The sequence below is a fragment of the Sitophilus oryzae genome, unplaced genomic scaffold (genome assembly GCF_002938485.1).
Source record: "Sitophilus oryzae breed Bouriz unplaced genomic scaffold, Soryzae_2.0 scaffold_1178_pilon_pilon, whole genome shotgun sequence".
In the NCBI taxonomy this organism is placed as follows: Eukaryota; Metazoa; Arthropoda; class Insecta; order Coleoptera; family Curculionidae; genus Sitophilus; species Sitophilus oryzae.
In genome coordinates this window covers 1,830,354-1,845,356 of record NW_022145813.1, presented here as the reverse complement: position 1 = coordinate 1,845,356, position 15,003 = coordinate 1,830,354, and the positions used below count along the sequence as shown (strand labels likewise).

Below are 15,003 nucleotides of genomic sequence, written 5' to 3'. Positions count from 1 at the left end.
ATATTATGCTTCCTTATGCAGAATGGGAAATGCCACTGCGTTTTATTTTCCAATAGGACAACGATCCAAAACACTCTTCACAAGTTGTTCAACAGTGGTTTAGGGAAAATAACGTTCGAGTTTTGCAATGGCCAGCACAATCCCCAGACCTTAACCCCATTAAAAATCTGTGGGAAGAAGTAGAACATCGTATTCGTGCCCAAATGTTTCCAAATAAACAATCCTTGATAGATAAAATTAATGAAGTTTGGACAAATATTCCCGAAAATGTCATTCAGAAGTTGATAGCTTCAATGCCGCGCCGTTGTCAGCAAGTTATTAATAATAATGGATATTGTATCAATTACTACTGTATTACTTTCAATTATTATTGTTTTTAAATGTGTTAAATATTTTTTGTTGAAATAAGACATTACAATATTATATACAATTTGTTGCTCTACTTTTGTCGCCCCCATTCTCATCAATTTTTATAATCATTATTATTTATCGTTTTTAAACTGATTAAAAGTACACCAAAATTTTGTAAAATATTACTTTTAGTGTAAGGATAGTGTGTTAGTAAACATAGCCGAAAATCCAACCTAATAATTTTGCCGTGTTGCTCTACTTTTGTCCGATAGTGTATATCGTCCTATTGCTGCCAAAAGTCACTAACTAACATTTTTCCGAACAACCAAATTCAATCACTAACTATGTTTTGAAGCGGAGAATCGATTGCAAAAGTCATTAACTACGATTTCTGGCTATTTATGTTTTATTTTAATACCGAATAGTTACTAACTATAACATCTTTATGCAATGCAATTCATCTTTAGACGCATTTTTCTCGGAAGAAATAAAAAGTAAGTTAGTGACTTTTGGGAGCAATGGGACGATATGATGAAATTTTGATAAAATAATTTAGTATTAGAATTTAGAATTTAGAATAAGTGGGAGGGGGGTTAATCTCTGCGACCTTAGAGATCTATTGTGTCCCCCTTTCTTGAGTTATAACTCATCATACAGTCCCAGGACTTCCTACGGAGACCCGCGTCCTTCACAGTCGAGGAGTTACGACCCAGGCCGGGTAGACGAAACGGTAGCTTGTGTCGCCTGTTGGGTTTAGAGGTAGGAGGTAGGCTCCCGACCCTTGGAGGAGGTGGTAACTTGTATGCCACTTGCAGAGGATGGTCTCACGCAAGTGACAGCCACCTCTCCTGTAGTTCTCTTTGGGTTTGGCGGTTTGGCCCCTTGGAACTTTCATTGTTACTGTTCCCAGTGTTGCTAGGGGGTTTCCCCACAGCTTCACCGGTGATGTTTTTATTACTATTATTACCAGATCTCATAGTGTTCCCATGAGTCGCTAGAGACAGTCGGTCCACTTCTACAGAGCCCCGCATGTAGAAGTAAGGGGTAAAATACAATGGAGTGCCCCCCGATGCCCCAAGGTTGAGGCTGTCCGTAGCCCCGCCCGGTATCGTTATATGTCTTGGTGCAATTCCCTGGCCACGACACTACAGTCAGGGACAAGACGATGAGTGAGATGCTTCTTAGACCAACCCAAGTGCTAGGGGGGATTCCCCCCAGCACCTGATCAGGAGCTTCCCCACCAACGACAAGGTCTTGCATCTCCTAGGGGAAGAATTTAGTATGAACTAAGAACACGGTATATCGCTAGTGTCAGATGTGCTCAAGTCGTGATTGTAGAAAAGTATTTTAATTTCTAGAATGCTCTTGAGGCGCTGCTAATCCTGTGCTGAATTTCAGAGTCGATATTGGCCTTTTCCGAAATCAAACTTGTGATTTTCCAGGGGAGTGCACATGATTTTAGTTTTGTCGATGTTCAGCTTAAGGCCCAAAGCCTCGTATGCTCAGGTATATGTGTCCAACATTTCTTGTAGCTGATGTAACGTTTTTGCAACTATAGCCCAGTCATCAGCGTATTGAAGGTCTGTGATGAATTTTGTACGTGTTTTTGCCCTGAGTCTTTTTATGTTGAACAGACCGCCGTCGTATCTGTATCTTATGCTCAATCCTCTTTCCTGCAGTTTGGTGTCCATTATAATGGAGAGCGCTGCCATGAATATGTTGGTTTTGGAATATGTTGAGTTGAATAGGAGAGGCGCTAAGACACATCCTTGCCTAACTCCTGTATTTGTTAGGAAGGGATCGCTCAGTGATCCATTATGGTGAGACTCTTGACTTTTTGTTATGGTGGTTTTTACACACTGTAGGAAATTAGTTGAGTACTTCGAACTTTTTCGTAATTGCTCAAAGTGCATCTCTGTCTACAGAGTCGAAGGTTTTTGTTAGGTCGATGAATGCAACATAAATTTGATTAAAATATGTATGTCGCGCTTATAGTAATTTTTACCCCCAAATTTCATCCACATCGCTAAAAGTACTTTGAATAAAATTCTAAATTATAATAAATCCAAAAAAGATAAAGAATTTAACCCCCTGTAGCTACGAAACTTATTTTTGCGACAGCAATCTCCCCACAAGAGATGACACATGTTTTTTAAACACCTTGTATATTTTCTGGGGCATACTTTAGACGCCAGCGATGAACTCTTTCACTTGAACTCACAAGGTCTTTATCTATAACATATATTTTTAATCCGTGTGTTCGCTATATAAAGAAAATCCTCAAGGCCTGGGCACTGTTATATATAAAAGTGCGCACAGCGTTGCCAATTTTATATATAACAGTTATTATTTACATCAACAAAACTCACCTTCTTAACAGCACTTAAGGGACATAGAGGGCCATTACTACCGCTTTGCCGTCCAAAATATTCTAATAAAGTTGCGATGAGTTTTTTACGGCTATTAAGCTATCTTGTACATTTCGCACTAAAAGAGGTTCTAGAAAGAACAATGTTCGATTGCAAGATCTACTAGTAAACATGTTTTAGCTTAAAGTATCACAACACTATTTATTTAAACCAAAGACTACTAATACCAAACTAAAGTGTCAAAACGAATGTCAATGTGAGGAAATAAATAAACAAATGCGACAACTTGATATTTTTACAGCAGAGCTACCACCTGAATCCCCAGCGCGAAGTTTAAATTCCAGTTAGTCAGCACGGCGCGGCGCCAAATATGTCCATGGTTGACAACAATGAATTTAAAAATCGTGCCCTCGATTACGTAAATATAAGTTTAATTGATATCAAATAGAGGGTGGCCCATCGAAAACGTTCCGCAAGGCATAACGGCCAGGGTATTTATTTTCAAAAAATCCAAAAACACGTCAATTTTGTTTGAGAGGGGAACAACTTTTGCCCCAAAAATGATTGCAAAATCTTCAACCTTCTAAACGGAGCTGACATCCCCTAACTTTTTTCAAATTGGAAGGGGGTCCCGGAATGAAAAGAGTTTTCTATTCTCTATATTTCCCCGCTTCGTTTTTGAAAATCGGTCGAGTCATTGAGAAAATATGAAGGATTGAAATTTAAAAAGATTATTTAAACATTTATCAGAGTAAATGATAAGGATAAATTCCTTCGACCAATCTGCTGTTTTTTCTTATTATTTATAGATGTTTACGCATTTTTTCACTTGCCACAAGGGTGAACGATCAGGTGCAGTAGTTGCTAGATAGCTGTTCTGTGACTTGTGCGTTGAAGTTCTTCTCAATATCATTAAACTGACCTACAATAGGATTTCCAAAAATACCAACCCACACGTTCAATTCCTGAGGGTTTTGTGTGTGCACCTCGTGAAAACCCCTGGGGTTGTCCTCAGCCCAGTACCGACAATTGTGCCGATTAACTACACCGTTCAGAAAGAAAGTACACTCATCCGAAAAACACACATTAAATAGAAAATTATTATCATTCGCCACTCGTTCACTCATAGTTTCACAAAATTGCAAGCGACGATCAAAATCGTGTTCGTTGAGTTCTTGTACCGACTGAATTTTGTACGGGTGGAACTTGTGTTTTTTTAATATCCTTTGGACACTTGTACGATTCACGCCGGTCTCATTGGCTAATTTTCTTGTACTCAGCGTACTATCCATGGCAACTTGGCCCAATACGAATACCTCCATAGCTCCATTTACTACAGGATTTTTCCTCTACCTCTTTTTATTCATAACGGAACCAGTTTCGCGAATATTTGCTACTAACTAGCGAACAATTTTACCATAAAGGTGTTTGTCAAGATAGCATTCATTTAATATCTACGCAACCCGATACATTCATTATTTTTAAAATAAAGTTCGATTATTTCCACTTTTTATGCAAGTGAGTACACGATAATTGTTAAAAAGTTTAACAATATTGAGAATATTAAGAACTTCAACACACAAGTCACAGAACAGCTATCTAGCAACTACCGCACCTGATCGTTCAACCTTGTTGCAAGTGAAAAAATGCGTAAACATCTAGAAATAATAAGAAAAGACAGCAAATTGGTCGAAGGAATTTATCCTTATCATTTACTCTGATAAATGTTTAAATAAACTTTTCAAATTTCAATCCTTGATATTTTCTCAATGACTCGACCGATTTTCAAAAACGAAACGGGAAAGTATAGAGAATAGAAAGCCCTTTTCATTGCGGTACCACTTGACCCCCTTCCCATTGAAAAAAATTGACGGGTGACACCCCCGCTTAGAGGGTTGAAGATTTTGCTATCATTTTTGGGGTAAAAGTTGTGCCCTTCACAAACAAAATTGACATGTTTTTGAATTTTCTGAAAAAAATTACCCTAGCCGTTATGCTTTGCGGAACGTTTTCGATGGGTCATCCTGTATATGTATTTTAGTTATTAGAACAAAAACTAAAAAAGATATAGATTAGAAATTAGATTAGTATAATATTTTCGTTTTCTTCTAGGTACACCTGAACCACAAGTATCTTGGTTTTTGAACGGTTTTTCGGTGCTAAAAGATGCAGCGGTTGAAGCCATAGGAAACAGAATTTATTTTAGACCTGTTGAGAAGCGACACGCAGGAAACTTACAAATATTCGCCAGGAATGTTGTTAAGACTGTTTACAAAAGTATTATTGTCAGGGTCATTCCTTTATCTAGCAGCATAGATGATATTCCGGCTCCTGTGTATACCCATCCCAAACATCATCATCGGTAAGTATAATAAAGATATACAGGGTGTATCCACCCTCGTCATAGAGATGTCTGAGATTTTGCTGGGCACTGCGTAATATCGGACTCCTTTTGTCTCACAAATTTGCCCATGACATTATGTCTTTTTTTCTTTAATTCAGTCCATGCTGACTGAATTATATTTTTATATAGTTAAGGCTTTATGTTCTTTAGTTAACTTTCACCGTTAAAGCCTGGTTGACACGGTACAAGTGTGCTTGGATCAAGTACGCTTGGATGTCGCTTCCCAAGTAGCATTTTTGGACACATTTTAGGTAATGTTTCTAATAATTGTGTCTCTTTCTTGATACAAAATGGAAACGGTATGCCACAAATAGGAAACATTTTTGAAACCTGTATATTTTATATGGCTTTATCATATGTGTTTCCAATGTGGTGGCACTAGCCGGTTCCTGAAATGTTTCGATGCGGAATAATAAATTTTAGAGGATATGTTTCGAAACATTTTCTGCAATTTGTATCCAAGATGTTCCTGTTTTCAGCAGCCACTGTTTCTAAATGTGAAGAAACAAAATACCAAACTAAAATAGTCTATGTCTGTGTGTGGATTTCAAAATGAAAACAACCATCAACAATGTCGACATCCGCCATATTTTTTTTGTCATAAAATCTTTGTTTTTAGGTTTTCTCGCACAAAAAATGTCTGGCAAAAGCAAATTCATCGTTTAATTTAATGTACTTTCATATTTTTAATGCCTCTTCTATATGTCATTGTTTGTTGCTACAAAATATTTTTGTGTCAAATATAGATTTTTATTTCTATATCATGGTTGTGAAAATAAAAATATGTAAATCAATGTAAGTAAAACGCGTTCTTATGAGTTTAAAAGCTCAACAGCCGATAAGACATATATTTTTAGTTAAAAACGCTATTACTAGATAACATGGCTGAATTCATTATTATATAAAATTGACATGGAGTCGGACACAAATCATATACATTATATCATATTTGTGTCTAAAAAGAGAGAAACTTGTGTTTCGAAAATGAATTGACAATAAATGGAAAGCTTGTTTCCAAAATGTTTCGATTTAGCGCTATCTGTGTACAAGGATACTATATAGAGATAAGGATAGTTCGATTCCTATCTTCCTGCACTGTCAGTTTTTTTACGTCATCTACTGACCGAGTTGAAGTTGTCGCTAAAGATTTTAGACAGTGACAGTTATTTTTGCATTTGATGGAGGAGCGCACAGTGCGTTGGAAGATAAATTTAGCGGGACAAAAGCGTTTGGTTAGAAATAAGCCAAAAAATGTGTACTGATAAGAATAAATAGTAGACATTCCAATTGATACAAAAATGCATGAATATTTTTTTGTATTTCGATACATTTTTATCAACCAAATTTGGTCGTTTTCTGCTCAGCAAGGCAGAGATCATACGAAAACAAAATATTTACAAGTGCTTATACATTTTAGCAGAAAGCCAAATTATGTTGAAGATTGCCAAAGGTATGTACTTTTCTACTGTACGTATATTATTTGTTAAAATCCTTCGTGCCTTTGTTCTGCAGATATCAAACTTTCACTTTTTTTTTCGATATTGAATGATGTAGATCTTTTGAGTTACCAATAGTTACCAACACAGGTAGTCACAGTCACAGGGTGTTCAAGCTTAACAGGTGAATGCCCAAAAAGATTCATTTCAATCGGATAGTATAAAAACAAAACAACTCCATCAAAAGGCACTGAGTTTAAAAAATTTTCTTAGATACTTACTATATATGAATTTACAATTACCGAGTGTTAAAATTAAAATTAAAATATCTATCTTATTTATTGTTTTCAAAATAAAATATATTTTTTTAAAATAAATTATAGAGGGTGTCACAAGATTACAAATTAATTAAAAAAAAAACTGCTAAAGAGATTTTTGATATCATAATTTTATGTATTTAGCAATAGTTTACTATACGGTTTTTGTGTGTCATGTACGAATAATATCATAGTTTTATTATCTTGTATTTATTTATTAATAAATTAAGTTGTTAATAAATAAATAAATTTAACCATATAGTTGCTATATATTAGACCATTTGCTACGTTCTTAGATTTTAAGTCCAAACATTGCTCTTGAGATTTTGTCCCGCTAGAATAACCATCCGCCGCACTGTGGAGCGCTGGTCAGCGCGTGACGTAGCATTCCACGGCGACTACGACAGCGGCTGTGACAGCGGCGATTTGACGCGATCGAACAGTCCTTTAGAATATATACAGTCCTTGATCTGTGTAGAAATTTCGAACTAGTCACCTGTGAACAACGCCTGACAACGCCAATCAAAACTTCTGGTCAAAATAATTAAAACATTTTTATTTACTTATTATAACACAATTAAAACATAAAAACATGTACTCCATTATGGAAAAAAGAGAAAAAAAAACTTTTGCTGGTAAGATTTTTCTTCGGTCTCCTGTTGGGTATGGTAACTGTTATTACATTTATTCCTAAAACAAATTTCTAATGCGTATAATAAATATATATAAAATCGCATAAGAAAAATATCTGTATTTGTATTCATCATGTCCTTCCTTCTGCTTTTTTAACTATAAAAACTTGAAGAAGGCTTAAATGCAAAAATTGCAGAACAAAATTCAAACAATTAAAGTAAGGTTATGTTCTCATATTATATACAATATCAAATAAATTATGGAAACTTTTCAGGCACCAAACGGGTACAAAATCTGTAAATGTGTGCCACATCTGTTTCTTAAAAGTTTCGAAAAATTAGTGACACTAAGATCTTTGTTGTTATAGCTTATGTAGCGCAACCATATTTTGGTAAAATGTTTCGAAATAAAAAGCGATTTATGTTACGAAACATATGTATCAAGAATGTGACGAAACTGTTTCGCAATGTTTCTCAGCAAAGATTTTGTTTTGATTTTGTAATCTAAATGCTACTTGATTTAAATCGTATCAACCGACTGAAAATTTTAAATCCGTTAATGTACCGTGTCAACCGGGCTTTAATCTAGTTAGCACTATTTCTAGTTAAAATATCTGGTGCATGAGAACATTGCTTTTAGGAAACCTCCAAATACTAGAAAACCTCATAAGATGACTCCACCTAGTAGACCCATTATCACTCGCCTGGATGACGAGACAGTGATGGTGAGATGGAGTGTACCGAATAATAACGGCTTAGCCATACAGTTCTTTAAAGTGCAATACAAAGAAATTGGTCCAGCTAATCACAAGGATACTTATAATACTAAAGGTAAATGTTTATACAATAATTATAGTGTTTTTTTTTCAAACATCACAAAAGTATTACAACGACTACTACAACTGCATAGTTTACACGTAACTAACTTGTTTAACAATAAAGTTTTCGGAGTCACGTGTACAGGGTGGGTCAAATTGGACGCTGTTAAAGGGACACACCCTTTTCTATAGGAGACGAAAACTAATATCGGTGTCTGGAGCTCAATTTTTATCAAAAACATGATGGTGAAAACCGCACATCGATATCGGTTACCGTTTCGGAGTTACGGGGTGTTTTTCAAAAATGTGCATTTTTAACAAATCAGTGTAACTTTGTTGCTATGGAAAATTTTGTATTTCTATGAAAACATTTTCAAAACACTTTTATACGTATTTTTTTTGAAAAATTTGGTACCATTTAGTTGGTATTTCGAATCAAATTGTGGTTATGAACCGCATTTTACAATTTCAGATAAACTATATGCGAAAATGTCAAAATTTGACATATGATATGTCATTCTATTCAGAGTGCCATTTTCTATCAAGTAAAGTAAAAATACCGAGGGTGCCAAAAGTTGTAGTAATCTCTGGTGAAACAGAAACTGGCCAAAAACAATTGAATACCTACGTCAATCCTGATTTATGTCATATACTCACGTATCAAATCTCGTTTTTATCTGAAAAATATAGGAGTTATAGGAATGAGCCACTTTTGAGAAACACCCGGTATAGAGGGTCAAAATTGCTTGGTAATAGGGTCGAAACTAGATATAATGTTGTTTTTCCTGATATTTAAAATGAAGCACCTTGTAGTTTATAAAAAAAGAGAGAATTTTTCATTATATAATTAGACTTGTGTCGAAGAAAAAAATTGCGAAAATGTAGGTGTTTTACTTTGTAAGTATCCCAAACCCGTATAATCGAAAAAAAATCATATATGATGATCCATAACATTCCTTATATAATAATTTTACATATAAAATTTAATCGATTGTGATTTCTAAGGTAATTTGACGCCATTTTTAGGATCAGATGGTATATGTGTATTTATCATTAACCTTTCTATTTTCCATTTTTTAATAAAGACTTTTTTTAACTTAATTAATTTTTATATTACATACAGATATGAGGGAGGCAATTTAAAAATTTGCACCAGGCCACAGTGGTTCTCCTTAATTAGCTGTGCGGTCATAACTGTTAGATATCTAGATATAGCTTGACTGCACCTTTTTTAATAGAAATTGATAATAAATGGGCGGCAAAAAGTCTAGCGACGGCCCTGTGTGTAGACAGAACTTTAATCGCTTATATCACCCCACTATCAATCTCTTATATCACCTTTATTTTAGGCTCCGTTTGGAATACAGCTAACACGGACGTGAGACCGAACATAAAATCGTTCGACATTCGAGGCCTCAAACCCGACTACATCTATAAGTTTCGGGTGGCCGCCGTGTACAGCAACGACGACTCAAAAATGAGCCCCACATCGAAGAAGTTTCACTTGCGTAGGCTCGACTTTGACGAGAAAAATCCCCTTCCGGTGTGCCCCATAACGTATGTGCAAACCCTCAATCATACCGCTGTGAAGATATACTGGGAGGTAAGTGAATTTTGTCTACCAATTATCACCGTGACTTACGTGACGTAGAGTCTAGATACACCGCGACCTTATACAGGGTTGTTCACCACATACGACACGGAGTATTGAAGCTAAACGATGAGATTTTTACAAATCGTAAGTTTTGGGTTCGATGAAGGACTATTAGAGGTACAATCTAAAAATAATTTTACAAGGTACAGAGTGTCCCAAATAAGTAAAAAATATCAAAGTTGTATTTTTTTAAATAGGACACCCTGTATATTATTACATTTTTAGTTTCTACGATTAAAATAAATGTAAATTTGATTAAGGTTTATTACACTTAAACCTTGCCGTTTTTGAAATATTTTCAATTTTGTGAAATTGCAGTAAAAATTTTAAGGCTTCATTTCTCCAAGGGTATCAAAGTTTTTAATACTAAATATTTACTGAAGTTTATTTATTGATCAGTAATTCTGTTGCAATAATAAAAATTTTTGTCTAAAAATTTATTTTAAATAAGTATTAGCTTTAAACGGCAATAACTTGTTTAATTTAAATGGAACACCCTGTACAATTTAATTGTCTATCAAATAGTATTATACCATTTTTTACCTATCTCTTTAAGTTTCCGTAGAAAATGCATTTTCTTGTAATTTAGAACTTATTTATCAATATACCCATGGAATATTGACATTTTAGATTATTTTTAAAGATGTACCAAATTTTTAAAGAGTACAGATACTAATATTGTCGATATAATTCGTTTATTTCATTAAAAAATAAAAAAATAACTGTTTAAATATTTGTTAAAGAGGACCAATTAATATGATTCCAGTATTCAGACTACATTAACTGACTGTTTGCGTTGATCAATAATAATTGACCCAAATACTAAAAAACTTAGTTAGAGTTTTGTATGTGTATTAGTCAGTGTGGTAAAAAGTAACACCTTAAAATTGATATTTCATTTTTTAATAAACGCTTATTTATAACAACAGAGACGTTCATTTTGATAACTTATTATTATATTGATTTCTGACTCAAATTCACATTTATTTAGCATAATTTATTAACGAACACAATGAAGTATGTAATTAATTAGTATATGGACCGAAATAATTGTGTTATATTTAATTAATGATATACTCTTTTATAAAGATTTAAATAGTTTTCTTTTTGCATACAAATGGGCTGGTAATATTATAGCCTAAAAACGATAATATTACTAGCCTGTAGATTTTGTACATTTGTTGCTTTAAAAACAATCTAAAATGTCAATATTCCATGGGTATATTGATAAATGAGGTCTAAATTATAAAAAAATGCATTTTCTATGAAAACTTGAAGGGATAGGTAAAAGATGGTATAATACAATTTGATAGACAATTAAATTGTGCATCTGATTCTCCTAAAATATACAGGACGTTCCATTTAAATTAAAGAAGTTATTGGCGTTTAAAGCTAGAAATTATTTAAAACAAATTTTTAGACACTCTGTATAAGGTAGTATTATTTTTATTATTGCAACACAATAACTGATCAATAAATAAACTTCAGTAAATATTTAGTATTAAAAACTTTGATACCCTTGGAGAAATGAAGCCTTAAATTTTTTAATGCAATTTCACAAAATTGGAAATATTTCAAAAACGGTAAGGTTTAAGTATAATAAACCTTAATCAAATTTACCTTTATTTTAATCGTAGAAACTAAAAATGTAATAATATACAAGGTGTTCCATATAAAAAATACAACTTTGATATTTTTTACTTATTTGGGACACTCTGTATCTTGTAAAATTATTTTTAAATTGTACCTCTAATAGTCCTTCATCGAACCCAAAACTTACAATTTGTAAAAATCTAATCGTTTAGCTACAATACTCCGTGTCGTATGTGGTGAACAACCCTGTAGATCTATTTTGTCCTCCTTTCTTGAGTTATAACTCATCATACAGTCTCAGGGCTTTGACAAAGGTTAGTATCTAAGACGGTTTCCTGAGAAATTTATTTGAATATCTTAGACCGTTAGAGGATTCCCATTCCAGGTTACGGATGGAGTCTTCCAGATTCTTGAGTTCTGCTTTAAGTTGGTTTCCTCTTGGGAAGCAGAACGGTTCTGATCCAGGTTGTGGAGTGTTCGCTTGGTGGGTTGGCACCGAAAGTAGGAGGACTTTATTTTCTTTGTCTAATTTGTTCATCTTCTCTAAGCATTCTTTGACCAACTTCGACTTGATGGTACTAAGTTGATCGCTCTTAAGGCTGCTTGACTATCGAATAAGATGGCTATTTCTTGTTTCCTATAGTTCCTATCTGAGATGTACGCATCTTTCGATAGAGTAGATTTAGAGTAGATTGCCTGAAGGACGCTGAGCTAGATGCCCATTCATTCGGAGTATTTAATTTTCGGTCCAAATACTCCTATTCCTGTTCCAGCTTTGGTTTTGGAGACGTCGGTATTAAAAATAAAAATAAAAAACCATACCATAGAATTTTTAGAATTTAGAATAAGTGGGAGGGGGGTTAATCTCTGCGACCTTAGAGATCTATTGTGTCCCCCTTTCTTGAGTTATAACTCATCATACAGTCCCAGGACTTCCTACGGAGACCCGTGTCCTTCACAGTCGAGGAGCTATGACCCAGGCCGGGTAGACGAAACGGTAGCTTGTGTCGCCTGTTGGGTTTAGAGGTAGGAGGTAGGCTCCCGACCCTTGGAGGAGGTGGTAGCTTGTATGCCACTTGCGGAGGATGGTCTCACGCAAGTGTCAGCCACCTCTCCTGTAGTTCTCTTTGGGTTTGGCCCCTTGGAACTTTCATTGTTACTGTTCCCAGTGTCGCTAGGGGGTTTCCCCACAGCTTCACCGGTGATGTTTTTATTACTATTATTACCAGATCTCATAGTGTTCCTATGAGTCGCTAGGGACAGTCGGTCCACTTCTACAGAGCCCCGCAGTAGAAGTAAGGGGTAAATACAATGGGGTGCCCCCCGATGCCCCAAGGTTGAGGCTGTCCGTAGCCCCGCCCGGTATCGTTATATGTCTTGGTGCAATTCCCTGGCCACGACACTACAGTCAGGGACAAGACGATGAGTGAGATGCTTCTTAGACCAAGCCAAGTGCTAGGGGGATTCCCCCCAGCACCTGACCAGGAGCTTCCCCACCAACGACAAGGTCTTGCATCTCCTAGGGTAAGAACCATACCATAACGTGGTACTGTTATTTATGGTCTGGTGGTAGAAGGTATAGTTTACTAAGAGTGGGCCCCAGATGGTCCTAAAATAACCTGGTGACTTTTTTGAACAAAAACCAAATTATCGAACTATTTGAATAGATATAACAAAACTAATTTTCTCATTGCTACTTTTTTACTTCTACTTTTGTATCGTCTTTGACCTGCCATCACCAATTATCTTTTTTCAAATACGGCCCTAGATTTCTTATTAAAGATTTCGGTGTCGTTAAATATTGAGATATGATTAAAAATATGATTTAGGCATGTTTTAACTTAACCGGCCAGGACCAGACACGAAAATCCTTAGACGATAAAATCTATTTATCCAAGGCTCTTGATTAAAAATTAGTATTTTTAACATAGCCATTGCACTCTAGATTGAAATTTAAAATACGATTATTTTTAACTGAAAATGTCAAAAGTTGACATATGATATGTCATTCTATTCAGAGTGTCATTTTCTATCGAACAAAGTAAAAATATACCGAGGGTGCCATTTAAAAATCAAAAGTTGTAGTAATCTCTGGTGAAAGAGAAACTGACCAAAACAATTGAATACGTCAATCAACCCTAATTTATGTCATATACTAACATACCAAATCTTGTTTTTTATCTGAAAAAAATAAAAAAAGTTATAGAGGTGAGTCACCTTTGAGACACACCCGGTATTTCTTGATAATATAGCAACATAGGTAGTAGATTAAATTTACAAGAAAGAAAACCCAAAAAAGATAGTGGTTCTCAAAATTTAAGCAAAAAATTATTTTTTTTTTGAATTTTTCAAAGAAAAATAACTGGGTTATTTTGGACTTTGCAGAGAAAATATGTTTCTTTTATCGAGATCTACCATCCCTGAAAATATTTGCACTTATTTAAGACTCACCCTGTATAACGGTAAATAATCTCATTTTTCGTTCTATATTTTAGTGTCCCAAATATAATGTGTCGATCGATGGCTTTTACATAAGCTACCTGACGGCGACGCAAGCAGGTGACGATTATATGAAGAGTACCGTGGAAGGCGAGAGTACCAGAAGTTACATCATTAACTACTTACAGCCTGAAACCAGTTACGACATCAAGTTGCAAAGCTTTAATTCCAAGCTGGCTAGCGAATTTAGCCCTTTGATGAAAGGAAAAACGGGAGGTAAGTTGATATTATCTTTGGTTGAAAGCGATTCCTTCGAAATAATCCCCGATATGATTTAGTTTATAAAAAATGTGGCGGATTCATCTCTCCAAAAAAATCCTATATGGGTATTTCGCCACTGCACTACAAGAAAATCTACAAAATTAAATAGTTATTTTTTGTAAACACTTCTGTGTTAAACATAAACGGACATTGCTTGTCAGAAGTTATGTTTACAATTATACAAATTTGCCTAACAAAGACAAAATTGCTTAACGTTTCGGAAAGTTTATCTCTTTCCGTCGTCGGAAGCAAAAAAAATACAAAGAATAAAGAAAACAACTATTTAAAATATTTAAATTCAACTATTCGAGAACACTTTACTTTTTTAAAACAGATACGTCTACAAGAAACCGTTGACGTTCTGTTAAAATGACATTATATCACGTTAAACTTCAAAATTAACAATTACTACCTGATAACAATTATTTAATAAGGTAAAACCAAAAAGCCCCAAACTTTCTGTATGATTATTTTTAAATGTTACGTATGTTATGTTTATTTATGTTATGTTCTTTAAAATCAAAGAAGCGATTGCCATACATTACTAACATCTACAGATGCATGAGCAATACATTTATTTTTATTAGATTGAATTAAAAAAGCCTCTTTTATTTTTCTTTTATAGGCTATCGCTTCTTTCATTATAATTTTGGCATTATTAAAATTTAT

General features: G+C 34.5%; 1 protein-coding gene across 2 annotated transcripts in view; it reads left to right on the top strand.

Annotated features, from left to right (window-relative positions):
• LOC115890912 (interference hedgehog-like) overlaps nucleotides 1-15,003 on the top strand; it is a 138,082-nt gene that overhangs the window by 105,886 nt on the left and 17,193 nt on the right. For both annotated transcript variants that reach the window (XM_030911278.1, XM_030911284.1), the window contains exons 7-10: nucleotides 4,833-5,082; nucleotides 8,150-8,340; nucleotides 9,677-9,930; nucleotides 14,070-14,289. In XM_030911278.1, coding sequence (XP_030767138.1) covers nucleotides 4,833-5,082; nucleotides 8,150-8,340; nucleotides 9,677-9,930; nucleotides 14,070-14,289 — 915 coding nt within the window. The remainder of the gene's footprint in view (nucleotides 1-4,832; nucleotides 5,083-8,149; nucleotides 8,341-9,676; nucleotides 9,931-14,069; nucleotides 14,290-15,003) is intronic.